This window comes from Lytechinus pictus, chromosome 2, assembly GCF_037042905.1.
Source record: "Lytechinus pictus isolate F3 Inbred chromosome 2, Lp3.0, whole genome shotgun sequence".
Lineage (NCBI taxonomy): Eukaryota > Metazoa > Echinodermata > Echinoidea > Temnopleuroida > Toxopneustidae > Lytechinus > Lytechinus pictus.
The window spans coordinates 68,759,501-68,781,099 of NC_087246.1; the positions used below are offsets into that span (position 1 = coordinate 68,759,501).

The 21,599-nt window shown below is 36.7% G+C and overlaps 1 protein-coding gene across 3 annotated transcripts; it reads left to right on the forward strand.

The window, feature by feature from the left end:
* The first annotated feature begins 177 nt into the window (after positions 1 to 177).
* Positions 178 to 14,658, forward strand: LOC129255104 (uncharacterized). 3 transcript variants are annotated; one of them, XM_064095511.1, is made up of 8 exons: positions 188 to 417; positions 628 to 754; positions 4,787 to 5,069; positions 6,432 to 6,498; positions 6,737 to 6,765; positions 7,750 to 7,830; positions 8,439 to 8,581; positions 10,252 to 14,658. In XM_064095511.1, the coding sequence occupies exons 2-8, from the start codon at positions 645 to 647 to the stop codon at positions 11,717 to 11,719; spliced, it is 2,181 nt and encodes a 726-aa protein (XP_063951581.1). In that variant the 5' UTR covers positions 188 to 417; positions 628 to 644; the 3' UTR covers positions 11,720 to 14,658. The 3 variants fall into 3 exon arrangements, with proteins under 3 accessions (XP_063951579.1, XP_063951581.1, XP_063951580.1); XM_064095510.1 differs by having other exon boundaries at positions 213 to 417; positions 613 to 754; XM_064095509.1 differs by having other exon boundaries at positions 178 to 754.
* Positions 14,659 to 21,599: the final 6,941 nt, after the last annotated feature.

The window sequence follows — 21,599 nt, forward strand, 5'->3', positions numbered from 1 at the left end:
CATGTTTCATATTAGTTTTGAGATTTTTTTAATTCAGCTAGCTGCTCAGTGCAACAATATTCAGTCATTATTTTATTTTATTTTATTTTACATTATTTTATTTACCTACAATATATAGTGTGTTTGAAAAGTCTTGTATAGGGCCTTGCCTTCAATATGTTTACGCCCTCTCAAGGTCTATTTTGTCACATGTCACAGCGTCTAGTTACTGTAGTGACGGTGTGTCCATTTCACTGCGACAGGTGTATTACTATACAAATTATATACAGGGATCGTCTGCGACAGAAGTGTCGCCTGACTTCGCTGCGACGCTTTCTTCATCTCCAGCTCCACGTACATGTACGCCTTAGGTCCAGGCCAAGCTTGGTGTGGGGCGGGCCTGCGCCATGGCGGACTGGCCGGAGCTAATTTCTAACAGTCAGTGGTTTGTGCTTCTCGTTCAGTTGATCTGTATTGTCTGAAGGCCTTATTGTATCATCATTTTGATCTATATTATAATTTTAAACAAAAATATTGTTGGTCAGAGTAGATCTGAGTGTCGATCGATCAAGAGAGTTGATTAAGCCGAATTGAAGTTGAACATTATTGGACTTTCACTTTCAACTTTTCAAGTTTTATTATTGTTAGGAAAGTAAGATCAGAGAATGGCTCAGTTGGAACTGGATGTCTGCAATACTACCCTCTTGACAGCTGTCTATGCACAAAGTTGGCCAGCACCATACACGAACAATCCTCCTCGGAAAGGGTTCATAGGGTGAGTTATATATGCATGAAGAACAAAATTAATCAATCATGATCATGTCAATAAATGAACATGGGTACTTTTATTGGGTAGGTCGAACTAATCCAATCAATGCCAATTATTATAAGAGGAGAGTGATTGGGCCTATATGTCTTACATGACTGGGGTATATACCTAACCTTGTTGTTAACATCTAGACGAACAGTCAAGAGCGATGTTACTGTATATGTAGACCTACAGTACCGGTACTTTGAAAGGAATGAAAAGATTCTGTGTGAACCACCGGTTTGTACTGTACTATATTTGGCTTGTCAAGCTAGTGAAGCTACATTGTGTTTGGTAGTAGATAAATGTCAGAAAAGATGGTTATTCACTTTCTGGCCAAGATGAGCAACTTGCAATTTATAGCATTTTACCTCCATTTGAATTAGAACTTCTTAGAAGCCATTTTGTTGCCCTATTGAAAAATAGGTACAAAACAGTGAATTTTGTCAATATGATTTTCTCAATAGGGATTAACGTTAGGGTATGTACCTACTTTAGTTACAGAAACATCTACGAAATAGAGATTTTGTTAAGTTGCATACTGTCTATAATTGAAATTGAATGTAATGTGACTTGTCAGTAAATTATTTGGAGCAAAAGGGTTGTTGTTGGCTCTAGGTGGTGTAATTTGTGATTGTATTTATTGCATATATTTCTTAAAATCCCATGGCAAAATGTGTGTAATTGAGCATTTTTCAGATGTAGTATCAATCAGATATATCAATCAGACATTTGACCCCATATGATTATGATACTCATTTTTATGTCCAGACAAGACAAAATAAATTTGTTCAAGAATAATTTGCTTAAACTGTTTCAAAATTCCATCTTTCCACGTTCTGGTGTATTATCAAACTCTACTAGCTCAGAATGTACTGTTTAAAAATGTGTTTGAACTAAGGAAACCATGAACTATATAGGAACTAATACTAAATAGGTTCATTATTGCGGACTGAAATAATCGCTAGAGGGTATTCATTTTTTGCGAGAGTGATCACGAATTTCCTTGTTGACCATAGTAGATTGCGAGACAAATGAATACCCTCTAGCGATTATATAGGAACTATTTAGGATATTAATGCCAAAGTGAATTGTATTTTGTTGGATGTGTTTTGTCCTCCAGATTCAAGATTGGTTTGATTTTTACTGTATAGTTATATAATCTATAGGCCGGCCTATATGGTACTTGATCTGGGTGTACATGTAATATACAGATACGGTACATGTAAATCATGTGGAAATTCATACTACAGTTTAAATTAGTTTGAGCAAAGGAAAAGTACATGGTCAGTTGTAATTAAGGATGATTTTGAATCCAGAGGCAGATCCAGGATTTTGATACTGGTAAGCAAAAAAGAAAAGAAAAAAAGGTATTCACTACAAAATGTCCAGAGGTGGTCGCGCGAAACCATACACACTCTTCGATAGCAGGGAGGGACAAGGGGTGGTTGGACTTGAAACTTCCAGGTTTTATGTCGAATCAAGACTAGTGAGCGGGCGCTCGACCACCCGTGTATTGTATACTTATAATTATAAGTAAGACAATAGAATTTCACAGTCTTTTTCGCCCTGCCCTATGTCCCTACGGGCTGGGAAGCGGAGGTGCTGGGGGTGAAGCGTGTGTTATTTTCCATAGGCAGCGCACCTGCTGGAAATCTAGTGGTAGGTATGATAAATGACAGAAATGTAATGAAAATGAACGATGTTTTGTAGAACCCCCCCCCCCCCCACTTCAGAATTTTCCGACACATTACTTGAAATAGTGTTTAAATTCACCCTCTTTCAGATCGGAATATCAAATATTTTGGCTGCTCGCGCTTCACGCTCGCATTATTGATTTTTATAATAAAAAAATGTATTTAGAATGCCCACATACTAGGTCTAACTCTAAACACGCGCACGCATGTTTATTCAGATACGCAGCTAGCTTGATTTGGGGGGGATACTCCGGGCTGAAAATATTTATATCAAATACATTTTATCAAAATAAATAAATTTTATCAAAATCTGATAACGATTAGTTAAGTTCTTGAATTCTAAAGTTTAGTAATATTATATGAAAATAGTGATATATGTCGTCATGAATATTTAATAGGTGGGCTGATGCTGTCACATCCCCACGATCCTAGCTGTTCCTTGTGGAATCAACATTGTTTCATTTTTTCATACCAGAATTAATGATATGTCTCCCTTATAATGAAATAAGTTGCAACAAAGAATATCTAATGGACTAAATCAGTTGTCAATTCAACTGTTTTGGTTCTTGAAAAGAAAATATTGAATAATATTGAATGATACTAAATAGGTTCATTATTGCGGATTTAAATAATCGCTAGAGGGTATTCATTTGTCTCGCAATCTACTATGGTCAACAAGGAAATTCGTGATCACTCTCGCAAAAAGTGTTCACTGGCTTTCTAGGAAATTTGTGATCACTCTCGCAAAAAAGTTCACGAGCTTTCGAGTGCCGCTGCAACTCTTTATCAAGTGACGAAAATTATCTGATAACGTACTCTATTTATACTAATCTCCAGGACCGTACGCACGAACGCGAGAACAATAGGTGGGCATTGATCCGTTGCGTCGGTGTGCGGTACGGCCGGTAATCCGTATATGCAAATAAGCCGGGGGTATATGCAAATACGCTGTGGGTCGGCAATATGCAAAATGTATAATATGTATAAATAGAGTACGTTATCAGATAATTTTCGTCACTTGATAAAGAGTTGCAGCGGCACTCGAAAGCTCGTGAACTTGTAAGCTAGTGAACACTTTTTGCGATAGTGATCACGAATTTCCTAGAAAGCCAGTGAACACTTTTTGCGACTCGAGTGATCACAAATTTCCTTGTTGACCATAGTAGATTGCGAGACAAATGAATACCCTCTAGCGAATATTGAATGAGTTTTCTTTATCTGTTCAAACCATTTTACATTCAGTGTGGAGTTTCAGATCAGAATATCAAAAATTTTCTGCACGCGCTTCGCGCTCACATTATTAATTTAAGAATATATCCCATTACCCATAATTTTCTTGATTTACAAAACATGAATAGAATGTCCCGTTTTCAGGTCTGAAATCTCAACTTTGTTTCCGCTCGCGCTTTGCGCTTGCATCGATACCTATCCTGTTCATGATTAGAAAATTGCATAAGATGTCTCGTTTTTAGGTTTGAAATCTCATTTTTATTTCCGCTCGCGCTTCGCGCTCGCATCAATTGTATAGTTTTATACCTATCCTCATCATGATTAGAAAAGTACTTAGAATCTCTCGTTTTTTTGGTCTGAAATCTCAATTTTGTTTCCGCTCGCATCAATTGTATATATACCTATCCTGTTCATAATTAAAAAACGTGCTTAGAATGTCCAGTATTTAGGTCGGAATGTCAAATTTTTCAGCTCGCGCTTCGCGCTACCATTATTTGATTGTTGATATATGTATCGTCTTCATGGGTAACTGCAAACAGTCCTTATAATACGTCCCTTTCGATCAGGCCAGAGCGTATATAAAAATATCGCGCTGATCGCGCTCACAATTATTATTACATAAATTGTTACATACGCATCTTTGACCACAAACATTGCTCAAAATGTTCAATTTTCAGTAAAAATACATGAAATTTCTACAAAAAAATAGCTCGCGCTTCGCGCTCGAATGATCTAATTATATATTTATGTTCTTTTATAAGAAGAAAGCTAAGAAGTGACTGTCATATATATGTATAAATATATATATATATGTGTGTGTGTGTGTGTGTACGTGTGTGTGTGTGTAATTATGGAACACTCAATTGTGTATGTCCCCCCCACCTCTGAGGAGAGATTTCAGCACCCCCACTGAAAAAATCGTTCCCAGGTCCCTGCATGTTATTGTCTCTTTTTAAGGATTCTGACATGTAGCCAACAAACAGTGGAACAACCAGTGTACATAGACTGAAACTTTTGGTCTAGATTGGCAACTGATAGGCTTATCCGATATATTTTTCTCCTTTCATCTTAGTAATCACTTGCGAGCAAACTCCCCTTGTGTCACAACACACCAACCAACGCCTACCAACGGTCACCGGGCACAGTCACCCAGAGCTCCCCGCAGATCCTCTCCCCATCCTCATCACCAACATCATGGAGGGGTAGGGAGGGGCGTTAACAGTCTACATCATGGAAATCAGGAATTGTGCATCAGTGGGAGAGGGGCTAAGGGGTTGGAGTGGGGTCAGTCGAAGGGAAGAGGAGATGGAGTAATCAGAAGCAATGATTTACCTCTTCACCTTGGACTTGACAAGGTTTGATTGTTCTTTCGATTTCAAAATGTTTCCTCACCATCTATGTGGCCAAGCAGATAGTCAAATCTGGCTTTTCAGCCACCTGTCTATAGTGAAAACCTGTGTTAAGTAGTTACCAAATTTTTTTCCAATTTGAAAGGAATATGTGTTGAAAAATCTGTCTATAAAAGCCATCTGTCTACACTAGCTACTTTTTCTGTTTCCCTTTGGTGCCCTTAGTAGACATGTTTGACTGTATAGTACTATAGATAGTGACATAAGTTTCCTAAGCTGGAGAGCATTTCATCAACATTTTCGTCCGACAAGTTGTCAGATCTGACATCTTTCCTTGATTTTGATTGGCTATGAGGCAATTTTACTTTGGTAACTGTCGGCACCGCTGACTGTCAGATAAAATGGTACTTGTCGGATAAAATGTCTGACAAATCATTTCATAAAATGCTACCCAGGGTAGCAGTTCATGAATGGATTTGTCAGATGTTATATCTGACAGTTGCCATAGTAACAGTGCTTCTCAGCCAGTCACAATCAAGAAAAGTTGTCAGATCTGACAACTTGTCGGACAAAAATATTGATGAAACGCTCCTCAGGATTTATCAATATTCTTGTTTGAATTTATCGAAGTTAGATAATACATAATTATCATTAAAAAAATATAGTGAGTATTAATTTTCAGAGGATACACTGACAATTAAAGGAATGAAACCAAAAAAAAAATAGTTTAAAAAATTAAAATGATTACATTGAATGTTTCCATTTCAAAATTATATTGACTTTATTATTGATTTTGGATTGATTTATTACTATTTTCATACTTCCCTTTGAAAATTGTCTAAATGAAATATTATTTCTTAAGAAATAGGACATAAATGAAGAGAGACAGTGATAGAGAGAGGGGAAGGGATTGTAATGTTTGGCTTAAAGTTTAGACCACAATACTTGTATTTTGTTATTTTGTCTTTTATTAGTTTAATCATTTACGACAGAAAATATGCATTAAAGTGGAATGCAGACTAGACTGACTGCAATCTATTGTTATAATTTACTTGCATAAATTTTAGCATTAATAATTATACAGTGCTTTTCCATTTAAACATGCTTAAAATCACTTCACAATATAATATAATAAGTATAGGATGTTATAGGGAAGAATAAGAGGTGAAGAGGAAAAAAATCTATTATTAATGTCTGAAAACCCATAGCAATATCCTTTCCTCTCTGAGTCCAAAATATCCTGATCGGTTAATTAGTTCAGCATTTTATTTTGTTGTGTTTGTTTGTTATAAGTTGAGGTAGCATATTTCTGGGAATATAATGACAAATTGAAATTCAAATGAAACAATTTTCAATAATTTCTTGCAGGGAACGTTGCAGTGGAGAAGCTGGTCTTCTTTTAGACAAGATATAGAGACAGTTGATGATCATAAAGGTGATTTATAAATTTTTCATGATAGATAGATGATGATAAACTGATTATAATGGTGATGATGATGATGATGATGGTAATGATGTTCATATAAATATTGAAAATGATAGTAATAATGATATTACATGAAATAATAAAAATAATGATAATAATAATAATGATGGTGATGATAATGATAATGATGATAATAGTGATAATAATAATAATAATAAATCTATGAACAATCCATTGTTCTTTGCAGATGATCTGTCACTATACAAAATAACCCAGGTAAGTAATTTCTTGAAATCTGGGCTCGTATTCTGGTCAGATTTGGCCCTTTTCTGTGAATTATTGAGAATATTTCTTGTTTTGTGAAACTTTCCAAAACTTTCTATTACTAGTTATCAGTCATGTGAGTAGAAAATATTCAATAATTTTTTATGATTCATTTGTTCATATTATTTTTTTTTATGTTGGTATATGAATATAAAATCTGTATTTTATCTTAAGGCAAGATTACATACATGGCATCACCAGTCTACTAAAATACTACATATAGCTTGTGCTGCTACATGTAAATGAATTAATCTTCTAGATAAATCCTGGTCAAGATAGCATCAGCCATGATATCAGGGGTAGTCTTCTATGATCAATACTTTAGTACTTTACTCAAAGAAGGAGTCAAGTGTTGCTGATATCTGATTAAAGGCAGCTTATAACCTTGTCAATGATTCAAAACCATTAATTCAGCTGATGATTCAGTAAAATTGAAAAGATTTCCTTTTTATGTCAGACAGGAAAGCCCAGAGCTTTGATTACATGTGTGCCAATAAGTGGTCAATACCTTAATACCAATATATCTACAATGTAACTATAATGGTATTACCATTTAAAAATCTTCCCAGAGGCGTGGTCAAATTGCAAATTTGCAATTGATTGTTGCTTTGTTTCTTGCAACATGGAGTATGAACTGATGTGCTATAGTTAAAATTGATCTATCTATTGTAAACTTGTAATAGAAATTTCTAGTTGATTGCAAACAGTTTTTTTGTACCATCCCCCTTGAATTTGTAAGAATCTCATATCTCTTTGTATCTTCAAAAAATGTTTGATGCCTTTTCAGCAAATGTGAAACTTCCACCAGGCAGAAGTGTTGATGTACTTTTGCAGGACATCAACAGCAGACTTTGCCCTTGAATTTATGCTTTATATCTGTAATACAGATAATGGGTATTATCTCATCACATGATTGTTTATTTTTTGTGTTGCTAGGATACCTTTCGTAAGCTGACCCAGCAGGTCAGTGAGGTCAGTGAACATCTCAATAGCAGATATGCTGTATCAGGATTTCAGGTGAGCTTCCCCTGCAGTTTTATAATCAACATTCAGATTTCAAATTCAGATAATATTGCTCATGCCAATCCTGCTGGAGGGTTGGTCAAAATTCTGTCATGTGGTAAAGTGTAGTTTGCCCACTAACCATGATACCTGCTCTGTTTCAAGATACGGTTATGAAATTCTGGCAATGAACAAATTCTGAACAGTGGTGCTCTCATTATATGAAACTGAACCAATCAAAGATTGCATTAACAATCAAATAAGTGAAGTTTGTGATCACAATTCAGGTTCGGGGACTGAAATCCGAGTACATTGTTTGATGGTATCGACTGCACTCATATGGATATGATAAATTTCCACAGCTACTAAGTGAACCAGTTAAGCTCGAAATTAGGCTAGGACCAAGACGGAGCTTAGAAATTATCCTTTAGTAGGGTATTGGTCTCAGCTATGAGGTATCCACCATGGCCAGTAACACAAAGCTTTGTGCTTGACCATAGGGCTGATTTTAGACTTGATAACATTGATTATAATACAGTATGCAATTAAGCCAATAAACTGTATGATCAATCATTAAGCGTTTAGTCACAGACCTGTGGTTTCTTATGTTTCTACCCTGACAGGGTGTGAGGCGGAGTCAGTTGGCTGCTAGTCTTCCCTCCAGCCATCCTAGTATTCAGAACCACAAAGAGAGTGAGGGAGATATGGATAGGTTTCAATCTTCGCTTGCGATCCAGTCAACGCCCTTCAAAGGTTCTCAAAGACAGTAAGTGATTGATAAATGGTGGGTTTCAAGTTTGGTATTGGTTGGCTATAGTATCTTGTTAGTTTGCAAAAGCTTATCTTGAATTGTGGTCTGTATAGGTTAGTTCTATTTCTGTAGGAAGTCATATATTTGAAACAAACCTGTTTAGGGGTAATATGAGGAACAATACCAAATCTTTGTTAAGGGGCGGTTTTTTTCATCAAAGTATAAACCCTGCTTAGTGATTACTCTTAAACTCATTGACATGCATGCATATGTACACAAATATACTTGTATCTGATTGCAAACTACTGAATTTACTTCTTTCCATTTGGCATGTATAAAAAAAAAAGATGGGTTGGGATATTTAGCACTCCACCTGTTTTGAATTTACACGACTGTGAGTCATGTTTTTGTCTCGCCTGCATAGCAGAGCGAGACGATAGGCGCCGCTTTTCCGACGGCGGCGGCGTCAACATCAAATCTTAACCTAAGGTTAAGTTTTTGAAATGACATCATAACTTAGAAAGTCTATGGACCTAGTTCATGAAACTTAGACATAAGGTTAATCAAGTATTACTGAACATCCTGCCTGAGTTTCAGGTCACATGATTAAGGTCAAAGGTCATTTAGGGTCAATGAACTTAGACCATGTTGGGAGAATTATTTTCAAAATCTTAACCGAAGGTTAAGTTTTAGAAATGACATCATAACTTAGAAAGTATATGGACCTAGTTCATTAAACTTGGATATAAGGTTAATCAAGTATTAGTGAACATCCTGCCTGAGTTTCAGGTCACATGACCAAGGTCAAAGGTCATTTAGGGTCAATGAACTTTGGCCAAGTTGGGGGTATTTGTTGAATTACCATCATAACTTTGAAAATTTATAGATCCAGTTCATGAAACTTGGACATTAGATTAATTAAGTCCCACTGAATATCCTGTGCGAGTTTCAGGTCACATGACCATGGTCAATGGTCATTTAAGGTCAATGAACTTTGGCCGTGTTGGGGGTATTTGTTAAATTACCATCCTAACTCTGAAAGTCTACGGATCTAGTTCATAAAACTTGGACATAAGAGTAATCAAGTATCACTGAACATCCTGTACGAGTTTCAGGTCACATGACCATGGTCAAAGGTCATTAAAGGTCAATGAACTTTGGCCGTGTTGGGGGTATTTGTTGAATTACCATCGTAACTCTGAAAGTTTATGGATCTAGTTCATAAAACTTGGAATATAAGAGTAATCAAGTATCACTGAACATCCCTTGTGAGTTTCAGGTCACAAAACCAAGGTCAAAGGTCAGTTAAGGTCAATAAACTTAGGCCATTTTGGGGTAATTGTTGAATTGCCATCATAACTTTGAAAGTTTATAGATAGAGTGAATGAAATGTGGACATGGGTGTAGTTGACAAGTCTTAAGTCACCGTTCAAATGTCATTTATGGTCAATGAACGTGGTATTATGTCATTATATGAATGGTGTTTTTGTGAATGATTATTTTATAGTAGTTTTCAAAGTTAGCACTGTTGCGATATTAAAATCGCGTAATGCAGGCGAGACTGCCAGAGGCGTTCCACTTGTTATTAATGTGGAAATGGCAATGATTACAGTAGACTAATATGACATAGCCTAGCCTAATTAGCCTAATTTGACATAGTGCAAATTGTACCTTGTTTTTTACAGGAGACCAAAATCTCATCTGGTGACCTCTAAAAGGAACAAACTCCACCCACCACCTCGACCTCATTCAAGTATCAGTACGTCAACTCGGTCTAAAGGTCATTATGACCACCTGTCACCAGGCATCATAGGTCACTTCCAGGGAGAGGAAGAGGGGCAGAAAGAAACACCTTTGGCCGGTGGTGACCAAAATCTTGGACCTTATGATATCGTCAAAGACGAGTACAAGTTTGGCTCAGATTCAGAAGAGTCAGATGACCGTACTTTGGCTACAGAAGACTTTCGAGATGAGGATGACGATGATGTTGGAAATCACTCCATGGGGTCTATGGATATGGATTCCTCCGAGGACGAGATGGAGATAAATGAAAGGATAGAGAGGATACGGACCCATCGTGAAAAGATGCAGAGGAAATTGATGCGTCTAGACCTTCCACCAGAAGTGCTGACAGGGGATATTGACTGTATGTTTCCATACAGTGGTTCCACTGCAAGCAAGAAGAAGAAGCAGGACCCTTTTGCGGAGGCTTTGAGTGCACCTTACTGCCATATGGACCTCTTGGAGCTAAGTATGTTGGACAAAGATTGGAGGACTATCATCCGGACGGCTCCGGACAAGGATGATGCAATCCTGATGGAGAGGATGATCGAGATGGAGAAGCTTCAATATGAGACTGCAGAATGGGAGAGTGTGGTTTCCTCTCCAAGAAGAAGATGCCAATCTGCCCTCCAGATTAGGAAAGGTTGGAATGCTGATGCTGCTGTTCCAACAGAGAGGGCTCATAGTGCACTTGGGAAACCCAAACAGAGTAAGAACTGTTGTGATCAATGCCTGCAGCTTGTATGTGCAGGAGATTGTCCAAGTAAAATTGCAGCTTCATACAACTCCTGTGTTCACTGCCGTCAGCCTTACTGCAACGGCGTCTGCACTGACTTTGGTTACCACCTTCACATCAGGTATGCCAGGCAAGAGGAAAAAAAAAAGAGAAGGCCTAAATCCTGTCATACCTGCCGGAGAAGCAGAACACCAAACAATGCAATAAATACCAACAATGTCATCCTCGGACGACCACGCTCTGGGTTCGCTACATACAGCAGTTCCAGAGTGCAGAGTGCCAAAACCAAAAGGATGACCGTTGCTTCCACAGATGGAGCGGAGCATGTTTCTAACAGGATGGAGAAGCTGAGGCTGTCTGCTCGTAAGTACAAAGAGAACAGTGGTGATGAGGATGATGGTGAGGTGAAGTCAAAGAAACAGAGACCAAGGACAGCCGGATCAAAGAGACAGATCAAAGGGAGGGATGCCATGATATCAGGGAAGAGCTATCAATCCCAACGAAGGTTCTCTCTTACAGAAGATCCTGTTACCACCACTGCTGCTAGTATGAACCCTAAGGTACTTAGGGTGAGATCCGCACATTACAGGACGCACAAGGCAAGACAGAAGACAAGAAAAGCAAAGAAAAAGTGATGATAAAGATTACTTTGTATCCAGGTTGGTTTGATGTGCTGGTAGGTTTATGTTGGAATATCCAGGGTGAAGGCTGCATAAAAAAGTTAAGTTTGCTTGAGTTTTGACTTTTCCACCAGATTTCAGCTCTGTGTCTGTCTTGCAAAAGGGCTACACTTTTAACAGTCATGGAATCTGCTTTTGTGAGTTTAGTTTTGAAATGGCCTGCACTTTTATTCGGTCCAACAAATTATTTTGAACAGTATGTTTTGGAAGTTTTAGCCCTTTAAAAAAGAAACAGTCTTTTCGTTCACTGCACCAACCGTCACTATATAATTTATAATAAGGCACTCCTCTCATGCATTCACAAGGATGTCACTCAATATCCATTGGTAACGATGATCATTCTGCAACCTACATTTGATTCCTTATTCAGTGGTGTTTGTTCATTTTCAGCTATTTATTGCCTGTCTTTGCACAAGATCTTGGCCTTTTGAAGTACACCTATATTTTTTTCATGGATAGCACAAGGTCATTTAATTTATTTAAAAAAAACAGCATTTTTTTTCAATATAGGACCAGAAAAAACACCTGCTCATGAAAAGTCCCTTTTTTTTTCAAAATTGCATACAAGTCATGGTAATGAACTTACTCAAGATTATCTATCCTACTAGAAATATGAAGGGCCATGCATACAGAGTACGCACAAAATCTCTTTTTTATAAGAGTTGCATTTATTGTATCTTCTATCTGAGTGGGTTTTGATTTGGAATGATCCTTGAGTGATCACAAAAAGCATAAGAGTGTAAGTAAAAATCTGAAAATGAAATAGCTCACATACTTTTTTTGCAGAGGTCAGCTATAAGAAACAACTGAAGGTAAGCTGAAGATCAATAGCAAACATTGCTGAAATCAACAAAAAATGTTTGAAAAACTCTCGCACACCTGACTTAAAGTATATGTAACTTTTTTTCGTGTTCAATCTTTATCAAAGGTTTAACCTAGTCAGTTCCTGTCACAGAAATGGCCAAAGTTTTCATGTACCACATGCTGCATTGATTTTTTTTGTAATTAATAATGGAATAATAATCATTGCAACTTGCAAGAAATTATTTTCTAATAGGAAAATAATGTACTAATTGTTTTCATCAATGTCAAAATGTGCACTCTCTGTGTGAAAGTGTGACAAACAAATGCCTATTCAGATTTTCTACACATTGCAATAATCACAAAATGCAGAGAAAACCTGCAACTGTTTGGAGTTTGGGAGTTATTCATTTTAATATCATGTTTTCCTTTGGATAATATGAAAATAGTTTAGAAATTTGAGGCACAGGAATTACATTTTTGTGCATGATAAATAAGTGCATAGCTTTAGGACCCCTTTCAGCATCGCGGTGACATACAGGTTTGCGGAAAACATGGCGTGATATTCGTGTTAGTGAGTTTTGCGATATGTTCTTCCTTGATGATCTTTAAAATATTTACCTCAAATTAGAGCAAGACAATCTGCTCGAATATGAAAATTGTCATAGTTGTTATGTGTAAACAAAGTGTGCATCTTTAGTATCCCCCCCCCCCTCCATCATACAATCACATGAATAACTAAGTGAAATTCTCAGTGACAGTGGGTGATTTTGAGTTCAGTGTCAATCTTTTGGTGTTAGTGTTGGTGTTGCGTCCATTTTTACATTGGCGCAGCACTGAATTGTAAATGAATCTGATCCTGGGGTGAGTCTTAGTAGGTGTTAATGCTATAGATAATGTCAATTTGATAATTTGTGTAAACTCTCAAAGGTTTTGGAGCTAAGGGGGCAAGGAAAGGCAATATAAACTGTGCTTCAAACACCACCACCAATGCTGACTTGATACTACATCGGAAAGTCACCCAATGATGCTACAGAAAAGTGTGTTCCTGAGTACTATGTCTGGCCTCACCAAAGATGACACTATGGCCTCAGTAACATAGCGATTGATCGTACGCAGTGATCAATGCAATCAATTATAGGAATCAGCTCCATGGTCAATCGGCATTGCTAAGCTTTATGTTACGGGCCCAGTGTGATCTTTATTTACCTACAAACACTGCGGGTGTTTCACAAAGATTTAAGTGTTGACTTAGAATTGAAGTTAAATTCAAGAATTGTTCGTTACAATGTAATGCATCCCCTGCATTGGTAAGATTATGCGCATGAGACACGCAATGCACCATATCCGTCCATCAGATTAGGCATTGAATAACACATACACCTCGGTGTTTAAACAATACTTACAACTCTTTGTAGTACATCCCCTGGTGTATTTTTTAAATATCATATTGATTTGCAGTGTATGTGTATTTATTTCTGCATTATCACACTAGGAATTGCAAATTTGGACCTTGTGTGAAACATTAAATCAAATTATATGTAGTTAAATTGAACAGTATGTAGTAGGGGGAAATTACATAGAGGCTTGTGGCGATGTTGCCCTGAAATGCTCTGAATATCCCCATTCATTGCAATGTTACAGCTAGTCCAATGTTGGAAATATAGGCAGTAGGTTGTGAGGAGTAGCCCCAACAAAAATGAATACTTTTTTTTGCCTGGTATGTAGATCAAAATTAATATTATTCAAAGCTTGCTTGAATTACAAGGCCTAGAGTTTAATCAATCATCCAATTTAATGATGATAATAATGATTGTGATAATGATGGATGGAACGATAACTACTGGATTGTCCTTTTCTTACAGAAAAGTACCAATCATAAGAATTTTTACACGATAGTATTTTTAGTGAAACTCTCAGACACTGATCTAACACCTGAGATGGTGCCCTCGTTGATTGCTAGTTGTGAGTTTTTTTTACGAACAAACTGTATTTCTTCATTAATTTTCATGCCTTTTGTCACTACTAGGAACTGCAACACCAAATCATTAACTAAGCCTAAGAACTACCCAAGTGTCTAGAAATATCATGTGTGATTCAAATGGTTGTTTTTAGTGAGGTTTTTCAGGTGAACGTATATTAAATGTTGGTGAAATCACACATTTTCTAATTGATTTATTGTAACCATAATCTCATGAATTTGTTGGGGCTAGAATCATTTAAATTTATTGAGGTAAAATGGAAATGAATGGGTACAATGAATTGAGGGAGTAAAGTGATCGAGAGATAAATTTTAGCCAATTTAAGCATATGAAATCTACATGATACAGTAATGATGTCACAATGTGACTAACGATCTAATTGGGGGGGGGGGGGCACTTTGAACGGTCTCCACTGAAATATGAATAAATTGATAATCAAAATGAAATTCTGTGTACGTTCCCTTTGTTGTCCTGTGTTTGTAAATCCTCACCATCAATCACATCCTCCACCAACTTCACCATCATCATCATCCCCCTCCTCATTTCATCACCACTACTTAAACTTAAACATTACCTTCTATAAACATCAGCAAGCATCACCACCTACACCATCGCTACCATTATCATCTCCTTCACCACCAACCACACCACCATCACTTCGCATTAAGAAAAAAAATATGAAAGGAACAGGTCAGTGATGGTGTGACAATAATAAAGTGTCATGGATTTTTTTTTTTTCAAAGATGGGGTTCTTGCATAGAACATTCAGGAAAATCTGTCCTGTGGTCATTAGTGACCCATGTCCATTATCTTACCAGATATAGGTTGTAAACAGAGAATAGAAACACCTTTCTAGAAGCTGTTAAGAAGTATTTAAACCTGTTAGGTTTATTTTCTGTCTCCCTTGTGTTGAACTTGAGCTGGGTTTGAAAATATTCCAGACAGACCCTAATTGGCCTTTTACAGTTCAAAAGTTAGTGAACCTCACCACAAAATGCACACCTTCATGCTGAGTGAAGATGTAAACAACACTACTATGTTTGGTGAACCCAGAGAAACAAACTATTGAATGTAGTATTTTATCACCTGACTTCAAAATGAAATATCTGAAACATGGCAGAACTTGATCACTTTAAATAAATTCATTTTTTGGTGGGGTTCACTAACTCTTGAGCACCATTGAATATAAACATTGAGAGTTGAAAGAAACTAAAGACCAAAAATGTTGAGTCCCCAACTTTCCATGATACAGAAAAACAAATCCTGACAGTTGAGGAAGAACTTGGAATCAACAGAAAACGCCTTCTATAGCACCAAAAATTTGAATTACAAAAAACATGTGAATACAATCAAATTTGATTGCACTGTTAAGCATTTGTCTGCCAAGTTTTACATGTATGAAACTTATATGCAATCGCTACATCATATTTTTTATGTCACAGAAATACAATGTTTCAAACTCCGAATAACAAGGAATTAGCATTTCAAAATGGAAAATGTGGTTTCTAGTCTCTGTCATCTCATTCGGAACATTAGCAAGAGAACACAACTCTCACTATACAGTGCGTCTCAAAAAAACTATACACTTTTAAAATGGCTGCCAAACAAAAAATATGTCACTTTGGGGAAAAATACCTATATATATATGGAAAGCCAATAAAGTAAACTTTCAAATGACACCAAAAAGTTGGAAAACTATTCATGCTTGAGTGAGCACTACCCACTTAAACAAAGGGTATGAAGGGTGGGCAGGAATTAGCCTTCCAATTTCTTTCAGTTGTTGAGAGGCGAGTCCCCTGGAACTTGCAAAGTTGAGGGTGTTGTGATAAATTAATGATCAATCATTATTAATTTAGGTTCTTAGAGCTAATTTCAAGAATAATCAAATTTAAATTTAAAGCATGAGTGAACATGAATTACATCTTTTAGTGCATCATTTTTACCTTCTCACGTGGATCTCAGCAATGTGTTTATGGGAGTCAGAATAGGGATGAGATAGGACTTAGGTGGGGGAAGTAGGCTGATGGGACAAAGGCCAACAGAACACTTAGCCACCCCCCCCCCCTCTCTCTACCCCTTCCTCCCATCCTGAGAGACTAGCCTTTGCTAGGGTGAGCAGGAATTAGCCTTCCAGTTTTGTTTAGAGGTGAGTCCTTTGGAACTTGCAGAGTAAAAGGTGGCATGCTAAATTATTGATGAATTGAGATCAGTTTTGGTTTCTTAGGCTAATTTCATGAGTGAATAAATTGAAATGCAGTGCATGAGTAAACAGGAATTGTAATTTTAGTGTAGCATTTTAAGTTTATTATGTGGATCTTAGCAATGTGCTTGTGAGAATAAGAGTAATGTGATGGTACCTGTTGCATGCAAGGGGTCAGATAGGGTAAGACTGGGTTAAACAGTTAAAAGAGCATTCTTCTTCTTTGTGTTCTCTTACAAATTCCCTCCCCTTCACCCCCTCTTTCTTTCTCTTGGATCATGGTATTCAAAACTTAAATGCCAAGTGACTGATAGTTGATGGGTCTTTTATTTTCCATTGAATGATTCTAAGAAATTTACTAATTATGATGATTTATGAATTCATTGAAAAAGCTGAATAATTGATTTATAATTTATTGAAAAAGCTGAATGTTTAATTGATCCCATTGATTGAGTTGATTAACTAACAAATTGTTAATCGAATGGTAAAAGTTGATGACCGAATTCTCGAATTGTATCAAATTGACAGTCCGCTCTGGACTTTATGCGTACATGTAAATAGCATTCAGTCTCGATCTAAGGGAGGTTAAACATTCTGTTAACCTTTTTCCCATCAGCTTACTTCACCCACTTAAGTCCTATCTCTCCCCTATTTTCCTTACTTCAATGAACACAATGCTGAGATCCACATGATAAAATATTAAAATGCTGCACTAAAGATTACAACTGACACTCACTCATGCATAAAAATTTCAATTCTCGCTACCCCAAATAGGAACAAAAATCTCATAATGCGCGAGACGAGATAATTTTCACTCCGTCGGGTCGTCATCACCACTTCCGGTTCAGAGTCATGCTCGCGCGAGGTACGCGATACTGAGTTTTCCACCACGCTGAAATCGATGCCAATCAGCGTAATATGTACAGATTATAATACTTTTTATTAAATTTGGTCAGTTTAGATTCCATTTGAATTATAAATAAAAATAAAAAATATATTTCACGTGAAAATAATTTTTATTCATGTTTTTATTTGGTTATAAAAAAAGTAAACAAAAAATGAATATCTTAAAATTTTGCATTTAGCGACCGGCCTGACATCACGATCGGACTAGACTGGACGCTAAATATATACAGCATTCACGATCACTCAGCTCCGTTCAATTTTTAGTCGACCACAAAATGGATAAAAAAATCAGTTTCAATCAGATCGAGGTCAACAGGATTACCTCACCTCGTAACATGATGATGATGATGATGAGTTTCGGAACTTAAAAAAATCTTAACTGACAAAGGAATACCGTGCAATGGAAAGCGTCGGGCAGAATTAGTGACTTTAGCAGAAAAGGCCGTTAAACTGTATCGTGAAAGAGAGGGTTGTGATCACGAACTTTCCGAGCGAAAGCGAAGTTGTGTTGTTGTGCATGACGGCACTGTTGATCTGAATGGCAAAACAGTGCATTGTACTTCCGAACAGGAAGTTGTAATACCGAAAAAGCTATCCCATAATGCAATGCGCGTAACAGGGATTTTCCCGGATCTCGGCGAAATCGCTATTTGGGGTAGCGAGATCATGAAATTTGTTCTAACAATTTAAATTGATCATTAATTTATCACAACACCCTCAACTTTGCAAGTTCCAAGGGACTCGCCTCTCAAAAACTGAAAGAAATTGGAAGGCTAATTTTCATACCCTTTGTTTAAGTGGGTAGTGCTCACTCAAGCATGAATAGTTTTCCAACTTTTTGGTGTCATTTGAAATTTTACTTTATTGGCTTTCCATATATATAGGTATTTTTCCCCAAAGTGACATATTTTTTGTTTGGCAGCCATTTCAAAAGTGTTTTTTTTTTTTTGAGACGCACTGTAGTTCCAAATATTGATAAACCAAAGTCTGCTCCGGATACTATTGAGATAAAGTCTTGAGGTTACTTCAGGGTTGGTTTGTATTTACCACGATGCCAAAGGGGTCTGGGTCTGACCTCTGGTGGATTCACTTGTTTTGGGCTATCTTTGGGAAGTTAGACAGCTTACATCCATTTATTTCGTATCCAAGCCCATGACCCTTTGACATAAAGCTTATCAGTTCATGGTAGGTCTGATTTTTATGATTGATTGCATTGGTTGTTGTTTATGATCAATTGCAAATATTGGCCCCACAATCAATCGCAAAGCTTTTTGTTAACAGGGGCCCTGATCTCAGTCTGGTTTCACTAGGTAAAAACCGGAGTCTGGTCTTGCAAAAGAGAGAAGAAAGATGCAGCAAGATTTTCTTAATCCGACTTTGACTGAGCTATTTCAGACTTGGGGGGTGTTTCACAAGGATTTAACCCTAAGAAGACTGGGGGGGGGGCTGATTAAACCCCCCTCGACATTTTTCGCGATAAATCCGCCGCTTGAAATTTTTTGACCGCGTCGCTCGCTGACTTTTTACTTTCACGTCTCGCACAACTTTTGAGACCAAAATTGTGACCCCCGGTATGCGGTTCCGAAATTACGCAACATTTCGTAAGTGCATGCAGACCCCAAATTACTCAAAAACGTAAATGTGTGTACAAATCCAATGCAAATTGTGTTTTTAGCCAAAATTCATAAATGTATCATTATTTTTCCTTTTACTGCTTAAAATCAATTAATTTTATCTTTTTTATGGTCAAAATAAAGTCCCCGATAATTTCCATTGAAAAAACAATAAAAAACAAAAGTAAAAAAACAAAGAAATACATAAGAAATTTAGAAAACAAAAGAATACATTAGAAAATAAATGTGATGTTGAAATTTTGAAAAATAAATTTGATCAGAAGCCTATCTAGAGTATGTGAAACAAAAATTAGCATTTTAGGGGCATTATATCATTAATTAGAGCAAACTTATGATTTTACGCATAAATTAGCATAATGAATGAGCAATGAGATTTTTCGCAAAATTTGATATTATAGTTATGTAGATAATGCCATGGGTAACGCGCGTGCCAATTTTTGTTGCGATCGCGCGATCGACGGCCGAGATCACAAGGGGGGGCTGAATCAGCCCCCCCCCCCCCAGTCTTCTTAGGCTTCGAAATAGCCCAGTCTATTTAGGGTTAAGTATGACTTGAGTCGCACTTACAATGCCGACGCGTACATGGTACGCGATCTTATTGATACGTAGTAGTGCACATCCTCATGACACGATCTGACCAATGCGGTCAAGCCTTTCATACCGTACGTAACATGGTATTTAAGTGCGACTCTAAGTCATACTTAAATCTTTGTGAAACACCCCCCAGGATTTTACGGGGAGTGGGGGGGGGGGGGGGGGGCTTGAGAAAAGTCAAGAAATGATAAAGTTCTGTTTATTTGAAATAATGATTGTTTTTCAATAATTTCACTTTATGGTAATAAACATGCGTTTATCACAGATTTTCCCCAGCAGCTATCGCATGGTTAGCAAAAGAGTTCATGCATGACTGATTGGTAACAAAACAGAAAGTTGAGTAAGTCTAACAGCTAGTCTGCTAAATGCTTTCGTTATATAAAATAATTGCTCTTCAAGCATTATTTTAGAGAAACAGAACCATTTCTTTGATTGAGGTTCCAGATCAAAGAGCAGATATTGGAATTTTTGGACATGCAATTTCTTTTTTAAATTAAGTTACCGCCCGCCGAGTGACTTTTTTGGTTTCTTTTCTTCTAATTGTTTTTTTTTCTCACAAGTGAATGAAGAATCATTTAAGTTAGACTAAGTGAAACAGTTAAAGAGGAGACTAACATTTACGATAAGTCATTGGTCTATTGAATTTGTGATTAAATTATGATAAATCATCAGTTCTCGGTTTCACTTTTTGTGGGATGCACTGTATAAAGAATCCCACAAATATTATCATCATTATAATAATATTCAACTGCTAATGGTAGCTTTCTTTGTTACCTAATGCTAAATAATTTCACTTTTGATCTCTTTGTCATTTATTGCATCAAATTTGAAAAGTGCTTTTATACGAATCACTAATGAAAAGCACTATATCTACAAGTGATTATTATCATAATAATGGTTCCTGTAACCATATTGGAGTAAAAAGAAAATACCATCCATACTTGTTGATGAGTGCATCTTCTCAAAGACCATCCTCTTGGGAGAGGGAGGGGTTGCTTCCAACAGAGCAGCTTGGGTAACCACGGTTACGCACAAAGGGAGAAACACAAGAGAAGACGTGTCAGTGAAATAATGTCTTTCGTACCCAGATCATCATCAACATCATCACCAAAATCACATTTAAACTCATCACCGAAAAAAAATAGTTTAAACTCTGCACTTTGTTTTCCATCTAAGATGTATTTCGTAACTTTTTTCACATATTCTTGATCTTTTCAGAAACTTTACATGATCCGACCTCTCTTACAAGGTCAAAATTCAAATGAAATCCATTTTAACAGAATATCTTCTACTTGCTTCTACAGATACCATTAAAAAATCAATGAAATATATTGATTGTGTTTTTTTTCAAGACTATATACAAAAAAAAATAAAAACAGAAAAAGAAATCATCATAGTAATGCTTAACAAATTATCTGACCCCAACATTCAGCATCATTCATTCATGTCATGTCATGTATGTATGACATACAATAATATCACCAATCTTTTGTACTTTAAACATAGGAAAACAGTCTCGACATTGACTTTATACAAGCATAAAACCAGTCAATTCAGCTCCTAAAGCAAACTGTTAATGTAGTGAATATATCCTATACAGCGCACAAGACAAAATAAGTTTGGTTTGAATAAACTGACAGCCGAGGAAACGGACAAGGGGGCATGTTTAACATCAGAATTAAATACCAACATTTTCACACACTTTAAAATGATCTAAG